Raw genomic sequence first — 13,833 nt, 5'->3', positions numbered from 1 at the left:
TTTCTATTTTTAATTTCTTGGAACTGTTTCCATAGTGGCTGGAGCAATTTCCATTCCCAATAACACTGCACAATGTTCTCTCTTCTCCATCCTCACCAACACTTGTTATTTTGTCTTTTGGATACTAGTCATTCTGACTAATGTGAGGTGATATCTCATTGTGGTTTCGATTTTCATTTCCCTGATGATTAGTGATGTTGAGTACCTTTTCATGTGTCTGTTGGCCATCTGTATGTCTTCTTTGGGAAAATGTCTATTCAAGTCCTCTGCTCATTTTTTAATTGGGTTATTTGTGTTTTTTTTGGTGTTGAGTTGTATGCGTTCTTTACATATTATGGATATTAATTCTGATTGGATATATCATTTGCAAATACCTTCTTCAATTCAGTATGTTCCCTTTTCATTTGGTTGATGGTTTTCTTTGCTGTGCAGAGCTTTTTAGATAGAGTCCTACTTCTTTATTTTTGCTTTTGTTTCCCTTGCCTGGGGTGGAGGTGGGGATCTTCTTTAAAGAGAGGATGTAAGAAATACCTGTGATATGAGATAATGAGAAAATTTAAGCAAAAGAAAAAAGAAAACACCTGCATATATTCCTATATTTTTTCTGCAAAAGTCTTTCAAGAAAAGAGTCTCTTAAGCTTTTAGATACCCAGTTTTTTAATTAGCTGGAGATTCGTGTCAGTGACCACTATCTTTTTAAAAACAAATCTAAAATAATTTCTATGTGCATTATTAGTAAGATAACTGAAGATCACTGAAAAAAGTACCTTTCTTCTTGCTTGCCTTCAACAAAATGTGTTACAACGTCTACTTTATGCCAAGGTTATGGGCTAGATGTTAGGGCTATATGGATAGGCAAATCAGATGGACATGGGCTGTACTATCCAGAAGTTTCTAATCAGTGTGAGAGAAAGGTAATGAAACTATTATTCCTATTTTGGGTGGTGCTGTGAAGGAGAAGCACAAAGGGAAACTGACCCTTATGGGTAGTTTGTGATGTTATTCAAGCTAAATGAAAATGATCATCACATTTGTGTTAATTATGTATAAGTTGAAATGTCATGATCAGATGAAATGTGCAGTATGGTATTAATAGTAGATATCTCTTTATAGAAGCTATTTTAAATGTATATATTTCTACCCAAATTAAACAAAAAGAATCCTCAGCAAACAAGTTATATTAAACAGGAAAGTAGTTCATTGTAATTTCCATCTTTCTCAAGTGCTAGGTATGCCTGGTTATTTTGTTAATGCTCTTCTTAGCTAATAAAGTGATTACTAATTGTACAACTTTTATAGGTCTAAGAAATCAGTTTGCTCACCTTTTTGTTCTTGCTTTTGTAGGAATTTCAGTGAACATTATCACTCCTTGTGTAAAGCAGTACATCACCTAGCAACTGTTGACTGCATTTTCTCCCTGGCCAAGGTTGCTAAGCAAGGAGATTACTGCAGGTAATATATTTTTTATTTTCCCCCTTTTTCAGTGTTTTAGGTGAGATGGCATTATTCAATTAATTTTAGTGTTTTTATTATAAAATACTAAAATTATTCAAGTATATTGGATCCTTGGTACAGCTAAATATAATGCATAAATAGCATGATTTAAAATTAACAGCTTCCTTTCTTGCTTGCTCTATCATTGAGTAAGTGAAAGCAGATGCTCACTATCACTCTAGAAGTGAATGTGATATAGTTCAATATTTTAGTTTATGTAGGTGACATTTTTATAAAGAAGCAACCCTTTCATTTGTTAGCTTTGACTTGAACACTTTATAATATGTTTAACTTCAATAAAAGTTTCATTTAAATATCATTTAAATCAGATATGGCTGAGACTTTAGGTATGATTCATTCTGAGGCAAATTGTTCTCTATTGCTCTCAAATTGCTCTTAAGTCCCAAACCTTAAGTTCAGCCATATCTTTGGCTCAATGCTCTGCCCTATAGGCCCCCTGGGGCTGCAGTCCTATTCCCATAGCTTTGCCAAGCAAACCCTAGGCCACCTTGTACTTGAGGTGGTTCTCTGTGCTGGCCCCACATCTTGCCGGCACTTTGTGCCTGGGCGTGCTCCTAAGGCTGCACCAGGCTGGAGTTTTGGTGGGTGACTTTCTGTGGCTCCAGTGGGCATTGCCCTGTAGGGGACTCTCCGGGGTCTCATTCAGAAAAGCACTAGCACATTCATGAGGATTCTGCCCGTATGACCTAATCACCTCCCAAAGGTCCCACCTCCTAATACCATTACAGTATGCATTAAGTTTCACCATATGAATTTTGGAGGTGACAAAATATATTCATTCTAGGACATAGCCTCTGTTTTTCTTCATATACTTCTATAGAAAATTAAGAATGTATTTAACTCACTGGCTTATTGTGAGGACTAAAAATAAAACAAAAGTGATATTCCATCAGTGCTTATGGCATACAGAGTTTATTAGTAGATATATGTTTTGCTGTTCATACTTCCTGCATATCTTGGTTTCTTCTCTAGCTTGTGCCAAATATCTTTTTTTACATTTAAATGTCCTCTATACCTACAGAGTGTTCATAATAGATGTTAAAAAATAGTTTGTTTAATGTGAAGAAAGCATTTATTTACTTTGTGGGAGGAGAGTTGGAGGAATTGTTTATGCCAGTTATAGATCCAAGAGGTACTCAGTTTGCTGTTTTGTTTCATTTATGTTTTGCTGTCCCTTTCTGGGTGGAGTGTATCTGCAGTGTCAGGCAAAACACTTAGTGGGTGCAGATAAAGCTCTTTCCACTGAAACAGTTATGCCTGATTGATCCCATCTGATTTTTCTTCCTGTGGCCTTTCGCCATTTGCTGTTGCTGTACTGCAGCTAGTGTAAAAAGGCTGTGTATATGGGTATATGGTTTGTTCCACACTGAATTATACCATCTCTCTCTGTGTATATGTGTATCTATGTATACCTAAATATGCATATCTGTTACAGACAGTATGTCATTTAAAATAATATATAATTTTAAGTGTGATATAAAAATGAGAATTTAGTTTTGATGTTAGAAGGTCTGGTTCTAGCCTATCTTGTCACTAATACTGGTCTACGTTTTTAAGTCTCAGGTATCCATAATATAAATGTAAGAAGTAAAATTATGATTTAGTAAATGGGATAAATCTTAAAGCTGTAGGAATTCTGTACTATGATATAGTTTTGACAAAACTCCATCTGAGTGAAAATGTATCCCTTATTACATCACTGTAAAACTGTATGATTAATTCCTATACTTATCAGAGATTTAACAAACATTTTAGAGTATTTACTGTATGCAAGTTTGGTCCTAAGAAAAAGAAAAAAAAAGATTTTTCTTTTGGCATCATCCAGTATATATATGAGAGGACCCCTTGATTTGAATAAGTAAAATTTGAAGCTTTCTTTTAGGCATGTCCTTCAGAGTTATTAACTTCGGATCAAACCGACATTGGTTTGAATATTAGCTTGGTTATTCAACAGTTGGCCTTAAACAAATTAATTAACCTTGCTGATCCTCAGTTTCTATACTGAGAAATTAATATCTGCCTCTAAGAGATGTGGTACAGATTAAATGAGATAAAAAAGTAAGAAACTTCTAAGCAGGACCAGGCATAAATAATTAGTACTTACTAAATAGCAGATATTATTATTCAAAGATATTTATTAAAAAATCAAAAAGAATCAAGTATTATAAAAATTCTATGTCTTTAATAAAAATATCTGAACATACAGGTGTTTTTTATCTTCTATACCCATAATAATTTATTATTTTAAAAAAATCATTTTTGGTTCTTAATTCTCAATTTGTCTGTCTCTTTGAACATAATAAACTTAGTTATCTTGAAGTCTGTGTCTGATAAATCAATATCTGGAGTCCTTGTGGGTCTGTTTTTATTGCCTGTGGTTTCTGCTCAGTTTCATTCATGTTGTTCCTTGAATGCCTGCTTGTTTTGATTATCTTAGGTCATTTACAAAGTCACTTGTAGAAATAATTTGATTTTATATTTCTTCTGAAAGAGTCACATTTGCTTTTTCAGGCATCTCAAGACACTGACATCACTTAATCCACATAAGGGCTTGAGATGATCCAAAGGTTCAAAGGTTGCAGTTCTTTCTTCAGATATACTCTTATGACTGGTGTGCAGCCCCTTGGAGTCTCAGTGTAGAGCCAAGCTCTCCATAGTGCTCAGCCATGCCACTATTTTCCTCAGAAGTAAAAGCCTTAATTTCCCTCAGAAATCAGCAAACATCCTCCCTGGGCCTCTGTCCTACCCTAGATCCTGACTTGGTAATTCTTTACTGCCTTGTTAGTTATTAGGGGTCTTCAAGTAGCTGTTTTCTATACTTAATCCAACCTTTTTGTCCTTAGTAGGAGGACCACATAGACAATTTCAGGAAATATTTCACATGCTAGAATACTTTCCAAATTGGATACCATATATTTTATATTAAGAAAAATCCACCTGAAAAAAGTTAAATGGAAAAAAAATCACACTATAAGCTTTAAGTAATATAATCAGTCTCATTTAGCAGAAATGAAATTGAGTGTACATATCCACAAAAATAGGAAACTTTTATTTAAAATGCATTTTAAGCTAGTACTTAAGTATCCAGAGTTTATGCCTTTTTTCCACTTAGATTTCCAACTTGTTTAAAGATTTTAGTGCATTTGAGCTACTACAGCTAGTTCAAATTAGTTATTTAGCTTCATAATTACAATATTTTCCTTCTAAATGCTATCAGAACATTTTATTTACTACGGTCTAACCCTTTAGCCGAAAGTTCTTATTTTAAGTCTTCCTATCCAATTTGTATTCTGCATAGTATATTGTTTTACTGATATAGATTATATTATTTTCCTGGAGCATTTAAAGGAGAAAGATACAATTTTAAAAATATAAAATAAGTAAACATGTTCAAGTTCAGTGTTTCATTCTTTGCAGGCAGAATCCAGATTTCCTCAATTATTCTTCAATGCCATAAGATATCATCAACATGATTTTCATATATTTCTTGCTATAACTATCCTATCCTAGTATATCATCTTAGCTTTCTGAATTGTCACTTGCCTTACTCTACCAGGAAGTGTTTTGTCATTATATAATTTTGATAGCAACAGAATAAGTCAGTTTAGATTTTAGAGCAAACAAATCACTCAAAATTTTATTCTAAAGTAAAAACCTTCCTAGGAAGTCATATCAATGTCATGAATATGATATGTTAATTTCACTTGGCAGAGCATCTAGGATTTTAATTTTAATATTGGTATCACAAATGTTCTCTTTTTTTTTTTACAGTAAATTCATAACCCTCCTAGATAAAAATCCAAGCATTGTCTTTTTCCTACAAATTTAAATGTCTCTTTCCAAAAGACAGTTTCAGATTGTTTGATTAAAGATACTTTAATCACTTTCTTTGAGTAATGTGAGTGTATGTTCTTGGGGTTTTGTTAGCCAGACATATTTAAGAAGAATTTAAGTACTTAGAAAAGTAGTATTTCTTGGTGTTATGATTAAGTTGCAATATTTAGTGATAAGAACCTGGGCCAGCCTGTTTTGCTAAAAGGATTTGTGGTAGTATTCTTTTATTCTCTATGCTTGAGCACCAAAACTTACTAGATGATGTGAAATAAAAATACTCATTTTATCAATTGTTCTAATTTGCACTTATAGATATAAAAATGAAAATGTTTTGCAGTTTGGAGCAAACTCAACAAAATTATGACCTTTAGAAGATTTCAAAAAATTCAAGTATTAGATTTTTGTACATGTAAGTGGGAAAAGAACCAGAAATAATGATAAAGATTATTAGGAATTATTGAAATCTAGAATTACTATTTATAAAAGACTGTGGTCGAGGTGTATGCATGACAGCTGATAAGCAGTTAATAACATTCAGAGTGTGTTGCTCAAAGTATATATTTCTTCAAAAACCAGGAAAATATGAAATAAAAATTTGAGATTTGCTATGTTTAAATTCTAATGAAAATTTGTTAGGAGGTTTTGTTTTTCTACCCCTTTATTCTCATTTCTGCAAATTATTATTTTATTTTTTATTTTGCATCTTTTATTTTTTTCAAATTATTTTTGAAATAACTTAAAAATATATTTTTAAAAAGAGTCTATTGGACCCATATAGTATATGTTGAGATCTGTATTGAGAGTGAAGTAGGGAAAAAGTAGTTGTGGAATGATATATTACAGAATGATTCTGTTGTTTTTTTAAAAGAAATCACATGCTGGTGAAATGAGTATATGTAAACCTAAATGCATAGAAGAAGTCTGGGGAGGGTGACACCAAACTGATCTCAGTGGTAAACTTTGGAGAGAATGAGAGTAGGGTAGTGCTCACAGAGGCATTGATCAACAGCTGAAGCTATAGATAGAAACATAGAAATATAAAAGCTTAAAAAACAAGACCAAAAAAATACTTTTTGCATCAATAAAAGTGAAATATCCCAAGTCCAACGTATAATTTATATGAATATAATAAATCTAGAAATAATTTTACATGATTTTCTTTATTGTGTTATTACTGAAAATGATTTAAATAGCACTAAACTGAACTCTACCTTTTACTAATGAAAATATTGGTCTTAGAGAATTGTAGAAAAATGAAAAACAGAAAGGATTTGTCAATGTAGACCTCAATAATGGAGCTGTGGTAAAACTGCTGAAGTTTGTGCACCAACCATTATGATGATTATAATTGTCTTCCAAATTCTTACAATAATTAAAATTTAACTTTTATACTCAAAGCCTGATTCTGGTTGTATGTTCTTAAAGTCTATTTTTCACACTATCTTAGAGATTTTTGTAAAGCTATTTCTATGCCTAGTAAATGGAAACATGCTTCTTTTTGCAGACCAACGCTACAAGAAGAAAGGAAAATCATAATAAAAAATGGCCGGCACCCTGTGATTGACGTGTTGCTGGGAGAACAGGATCAGTATGTTCCCAATAGTACAAATTTATCAGTAAGTACCACGTTATGTCAAAAAATGAGTAAAAGATAACTGATCCCAAACTTTTAAATATGAAATAAGTATTTAATAGTTTACCCAAGTTTTAACTTTGGCTTTAAATGGACTAATCCTGGCCTATAGCTTTATATTTGTGACCAAATATAGAATTGGTGCCATTTCCGATGAGAGATTGATCCATAAATGGAAAGATTTAGCAACTAAAGGATCAGTCCTAATTAGTTAGCCTAGTGTTGCTCTGGGAGGAGGTGGTTCCCCGCCTGGGGCAAATTCCCTATGAATTCAGTAAAACTGAATAAAGACAAGGGCAAGAAGTTAGGGGTTTTAAAAGAAGTTCATATCATATTTATTCTCACAGCTGAAGGTCTCAGTCTCTCTTGGCTCTGGCTGGTGCTGCTCCCTCCTGCTCTCCATCACAGACTTAATCCTTTCCTAGCACCAGGGCTCCATGGCTTCTTTCCACCAGCCACTGTTCCCTCCTAGTTCCCCCTCTGTGCTTCCCTTCTCTGCTCTCTCCCATTCTCACAGCTCTCAGCTTCCTGGCTTGTACAGTTCTCTCCCTACTCTCATGGCCCTTGATTTCCCTTCCCCTAGCTGTGGGAGGAACTCTGTTGGGGGACCTCTATGTGACTGGCAGATGCCCAACCAATTACGTATCAGGAACTGAGGAGAGGAGAGAATGGGCATTTCCTCTCCACCCCTCCCCTGGGGCAGTACCCCTGTGACTGAGCAGCCATCCCATAGATAGCAAACAGCCTCATGTTTATATATAGTGGGTACTATTAAGGCCAGGCGGGAAATTTCCTTTACACCTAGGTAACCCTGCAAAAATATTTTACATTTGTAAATGCCCAAATGTTCTAACAGGGTCAAATCATTCCATGGTTTCATAAATTCCTCTTAGTGTATAACATTATAGATATTACCCTATGTTCCACTATTTTCAGATGTTCTGTGAAAGAAGTGGAAATACTTGAGCTTAGTTCAGTGATGAGAATTTTTGCCATATAAGCTGGACATTCTTAAACATTTATTCATTTAACACGTGGTTAATGAGTGCCTGTTTAGCTCTCCAGGTAGTGAAGCAAGTGTTAGAACAGAGAGTGTTAAGGAAGACAGAAATATTCCCTGCCCCCAGAGAGCTTGTGGTCTAGCAGAGAATATGCCCAGGCTATTATCATACAGCTTGGCAAGTGCCATGATATGGGAAGCCAGAGTATCATGGGAGCATGTAGCAGGTGGACCCAGGCTGGGGAAGCATTGAGGAAGGTTTCTCAGGGATGAGATACTGAAGAGTGAGGCAGTATGGACCAAGGAAGTGGAGCAGGCATTCCAAGCCAAAAACGCAGCGTGCAGAAGCTGGAAGTGAGGCAGAGCAGGGTGCTTTCAAGGAAGTGAGTGTTGTAAGATAGAACGCCGACTGTGAAGGACTAAGTGTTCAGAAATAAGAACAAGGCCAGTTTACTTACATGCCGTGTTAAGGATTTTTTATTTTTTTCCTAAAGGATTGCGAATACTAGCAAGAGAGTGATTGAAGCTGGGGAAAAAAGTGATTCTTTGTGGAAGGAAGAGAGAGAAAGGGTGTGTGTGGCATGTATGTGTGTGTGTGTTTGACAGGTACATTGTTAAAGATAAAGCCCTACACTAATTAAAAAGGTAAGGGTAGATTGTATTCAGTAATATAGTCGCAGTAGGGAAGGGTCCAGTGTGAGCTGAATTCAACTTCAATTTGTACAGAGGTGACTGGACGTATTAAAGGGACAATGAGGGAATAGGGAGGAGGAAGGAGGTGGGAGGTGTGTGTGTGTTTTGAGCAGGTTCAGGAAAATAGAAATTTATAAAAAGTGGGAAAGGGGATTGGTTAATGTGAAAGCCATCTGGGTTTACTAACTGGCAACTGGTGTTTGTACTCTCCTACATGGACTGGGAAAGAAAGGGAGAGTTATTTCCTTGAATGTTTGCATTTCAAAGAGATGGCTCTTACATCCTTGAGAAGATAGTTCTTGGTGGTGGAAGATTTACATCTCAAAGGGGCAGAGAAAATATTTATAATGGTAAGCTTTCTCAAGTAACTTCTATAAGAGGAGGTTCAGGGGCCCATCTGCCTATCACCAGATTTTGGCTGGAACAAACAGTGAATTCTCCTGGGAGTACTGTGCTTCCTCAGGCAGTCACCTAAGTGGCCTGGGGTCATGCTAAGGATGTGGCCTTGAGCTGTTAGAAACCATGCTAATGTCTGTTCTGATCTCTTAGTGGGGAAGGTAAACAAAATCAGTGTGCATTTATTCTAGGCCAACACTGAGAAGATTGAGGGCTCAGGAGGAGTCTGACTAGAATGAGGTCAAAGTAAGAGTCTTTGTCAGCATGGAGTAAAATAATCTGGTGATGAGTCAAGAAACTAGCATGTAGAGGGGAGTTAAGTGAGAGAGTTTGTATCAGAGCATGAAATGCATAACTTAAAGATTTCAAAGGTAGTATTCTGGAGATGGCAAGATCTGGGTATGGTGATCAAAGATGGGTAGCGGAAAAAAGGGCTTTGGAGATGAGGAGATGAAGGAACAGAGTTTGGGAAGAAGTCATCTATGCGAATGTTAAAGTCATCTAAGATAACAGCAGCATTTGTATGGGAAGATGAAGGTATCAGAGATCCCAATGGGTGGGTGGACTGGTGACTTGGAGGTTTGTAGATGCCTGCTGTGAGGACAGGAAGGTGGTTGTGTTGTTAGGCACCTGCTGCATCTGGGGAGGTCTCTCCCGCAACACTAGGTGAAACCTCAACCTGGACAGGGTAGGGTTCTTGACTCTGAACGGGAAAGAATTCTCAAACAGGTTGGAAGAGTTTAGGTAAGGAAGGAATTCATTAAAGTGAGAGTAGTAGGGAATGACAGCAGCCATACGGGCAGCAGACAGCAAGGAAGAACACAGGGAGGATACAGAAGGTCATTGAACTCCTGCTTAGCAATGGGCAAATCCCTTGCCAGCTCCTGAAGCCAGAGTCACTTGGTGTCCAGTGCCCACTTGAATCTGCACAGCATGGGAACTAAGCCCCTATCACCCCAGGGTTTGGCGGAGCTGCAGAGCACTGGATGGAGTGAGGTTATGCTGTGAGAACTTCTAAAGGGCAAGGAAAGGAGATTTTCAGACAGCCTACTAAAGAGCATGATTGTATAGCTGCAGTCCTGTCTGGGTCACCCAGGCAACAGGGAACTTGCAAGCCCAAATGAGAGATCTTAGCCCTTCCCTACTTGTCTGAAGTAGAACAGAGAGGGTAAAGACTTGTGCTTAAGTCTGGAAAATAGAATGAAATAGCAAACAGATTAACAGATGCTTACCACCGGAAGAGTGCAGAGACAAAACACAATTATTTGAGCAGAGAGAGGTCTTTATTTAAGGGAAAAAGCACACTCAGATAAAGGTGAGTGCAGGCAGCCTCAGAGAGGAGGCTCCCTTAAGGGTTTAGGATTCTGTCTTTAAAGGCTTTCAAGAATGGTACAAAGGGTGGGGTGGGGGTGGTAGTGTAGCCTGGACATGTGGTCTCATGATGTCTTTCTCCAGTGAGAGACATTATGTCACCATCCAGTGAGTCCTCTAGATAATTCTGTAAGATAAACTTAACACAGGGAATTTATTGATCCTGTTCTCCAAGATAATGGTTTTCCCTCAAGCACTGTGAATTTATCAGTTAGGACTGCTTGCCCTGCCTTAAGATAGATTTTTGGCTGATTACCATATAATATATTAGTAATCTTATTTCCTAACTCCCTGGTTTTAAAATGGAATCTTAGCCTCAAGATGGAGTCCCTCCTGTTCTTACTATACTGTTTTTATCTTGGCATTTTTTCATCATAGGCCAAAAAGTTAATCATGATGCTTGTCCCCTGTCTCTGCCCTACCTCAGGAGAGCCCTAAAGAAGCAAAAGGGAGAGCTTCTGAACACTGGCCTGTATGTGTAGGACCTGGCAGAAAGCTCAGCCTCCAAATGAAGGCAGTAGGGGAATAATGGCCAGGTTTTGGTTTAAGCCGTATGAAATAAATGTTAAGGGGATTAGAACAGAATGATTTAGGAATTTTTCAGAGGATGGTGGGAGAGTTGGAATGTAGGGGATCAGTTGGAAATTAGGTCAGAGAAAGGAAGCCTAGAACAGCCAGGGAGTTGGGAACATAGTAGAGTATTCCATCTTAGGCTGAGAGCAAGGATGACAAACATGCACACGGTAAATCTGGCTGCCACTGGGGTGGTAAGTGAAAGGAAACTCTTTGAATTATATCTCATTTAACATTACATTGTGATATCCTACAAAGACTTGTTGTTCAGTATGTAATCTGATCCCCAATGGCTATAAACTTGTTCACTCTCATTAGGGAATTTGTAAATTACTTAATTTATCAAACCAAGTTAATAAGTACTAATAGTTTTATTGTCTTATAAAAGAATACTGTATGAACCCAAGAATTACTTTTTCAGTTCCTGTAATTACAGTAGAGAATAGTTTTTCTTGAGAAAGTAATGTAATTGTAACATTTAGCACCTTGGTTTATATTTTATTTACAAAAATCACTTAAACATCTTTTCTGTTACTGTTCACATCCCCCAGCATGCCAACCAATTTGATCCCAAGTATATTATCCTTGACATTGTTTTTTTGTTTTTTTCTTAACTTTTTATTTTTACCTCTTTCCCTCTTTCTTTTAAGAAATGTATCATACTATTTAATAAAGCAAGATTTGAGAAACTAAAATAGCATTCTGTCTAATTATGAGACCATTTTAAAGAAACATTGAACTCATATTTAAATATTTGCAAAAAATAAAAATATGGAGTGATTCATTCCACCAGGCACCTCAGAATATTCCAGGATATTCATTTCTTTTACATATGCTTTTTCTAACTTGAGTAGGAGTTGATATAGAACTGTTGCTATGGTGAAGTGCATTCAATTTTGCAGGGTATAAATTTATGTATATAGAGAATGTTGAAAAAGAGCAATATGTAATATTCAATTTAAAATATTTTATAGGCATTAATTTAAAATATAGCCTGAAAATAATTTCCTGGAAGTCAAATGGCATTGTTGTTTTAAAAAGAAGTGGTCTTTTGTAGATGTAATTATAAGTACACTTACTGGATTCTGTATTACATGAACTTACTGTAGTGCTTCTGAACTAGCCAACTTTCTGCTCACTTTTTCTCTCCCAGTTTTAAGAATAGTCTTTTTTTTTTTCACATTTCATAACCTTGCATTTATTTCTGAATTTTTTGTTAGCATTCACTATTTTATGAATATTTTATTCTTACAGATTTTGGCACACTTACTTTTTGTCAATATTGCCCTTGATGTCAGTCTTATAAAGAAGAAAGAGACATGGTACCTCCCTAATCTGGTGAGAGATGTATCCAAATAAATAAACACCAGTAGAATACTTATAATGGCTTTGAGGGAACTAACAGATTACCTAGTAGAAAAATTGGCAACCAGTCTGAGCAGGCATTTCAAAGTAGAGGATATCTAAATGGTCAATAAACAAAGTAACAGATTTTTTTTGACTTTCTATATTAGGTTTTCTAGAAGGCAAGAAAATAGCAAAAAATCAAATAGAAACTATGACTTTGAGGTGCTCAATGGATATTGGGTGAGGATCCTAAGTGAAGCTGGTAAAAAAAACCAGGAGAGAGAGCTGAGCTGGAGTTAATGGATTTTAGAATGATTGTTATGTGTTTACAGGGAATTTAGATTATGGCTCTATCCCTCAGGAAGATTGTATAAAAAGATTGTATAAGGCTGATGAAGGCTTCTCAGGCAGTAACACTGAGGGAGTTGTTTCACTGAAAGTAGGTTTAAATGAAGAGAGCTTTTCAAGAATATTTTAAACATATTTTCCTTACCTTATTTTTGGAATTTAGAGTTATAGTTTAAACATCAAAAAAATACAAATACAGTGGTAATAAGATGCTATTGTATATTCGTTCCTATTCTTTACAACCTAGTTCTGCCTCATCTTGTAGGAAGCCTTGTTTGACTTCTCCAAGCAGAATCAAAAGGGAGACTCTTAAATCCACTTTTGTTTCCTTCCCTGATTCACTACATGATCTGAGTATTTGTAGCGTTAGCAGCCAGCTGATCTTCCCACCTCTGTCTTGCACACCTCTCCTTCATTCTCTGCTCTGCAGCCACAGAGCTTTGCCTGACTTGTCATACCACTCTTCCATTTAAATTTATGCTTAACATTCTAGCCATACAGCTCCCAAGTGACTGCGCGTCTGGGACATGGCAGATGGTCTTCCCTCTGCCGAGAATGTCATCTTTCCCCACACCATCCACTCTGGCTCACGCACACCCACAGCCCACCCCAGCCCACCTCCAGCTCCTGTGTGTTCTTGTGTTGTCTTGGGCCACCTCTTCTCTAACCAAAGCTGGGCAGGTACCCCATCACTTACCCCACACTCTGTGCTTCTCTCCATTTTAATACTTACTTCACTAAATTATAACTGTCTTTTTTGTTTGTGGTTCTCAGTGGACTACGAGCTTGATGAGAACAAGGAATATGCTTCACTGGTTTAGTTGTAATCCCACTGTTAGTCGTAGTTCTCTGACACAGAGCAGGCACCCAGTCAGATTTGTCAAATAAGCAAGGATTTGCTAGAAGTCTTGAACAGTCTCCAAGGCTCCCTTTAAATTGTTGCCTCTTTTTCTCCTGAGAATATTATGCTGTAGAACTAGGAGGGAAATTAGGGAACATTTAGTGTAACCACCTGTTCATACTTGTGAGTAAATTATGACCTACAACCCAGAGAGGGGGATTTGACAGAGGTTACCCAAGCTGTGTGCTCTTGAGCTATTCTCAAAACCTAAAATTATTCTAA

The 13,833-nt window shown here is 36.5% G+C and overlaps 1 protein-coding gene across 1 annotated transcript in view; it reads left to right on the top strand.

Moving 5' to 3' along the window:
• MSH3 (mutS homolog 3) overlaps nucleotides 1-13,833 on the top strand; it is a 212,774-nt gene that overhangs the window by 145,968 nt on the left and 52,973 nt on the right. The window contains 2 exon segments of the mRNA XM_057493875.1: nucleotides 1,345-1,452; nucleotides 6,854-6,965. Of these exon segments, the coding sequence (XP_057349858.1) occupies nucleotides 1,345-1,452; nucleotides 6,854-6,965 (220 nt within the window).

Source organism: Manis pentadactyla, chromosome 2, assembly GCF_030020395.1.
Source record: "Manis pentadactyla isolate mManPen7 chromosome 2, mManPen7.hap1, whole genome shotgun sequence".
Lineage (NCBI taxonomy): Eukaryota > Metazoa > Chordata > Mammalia > Pholidota > Manidae > Manis > Manis pentadactyla.
This window is presented reverse-complemented; position numbering and strand designations above follow the sequence as displayed.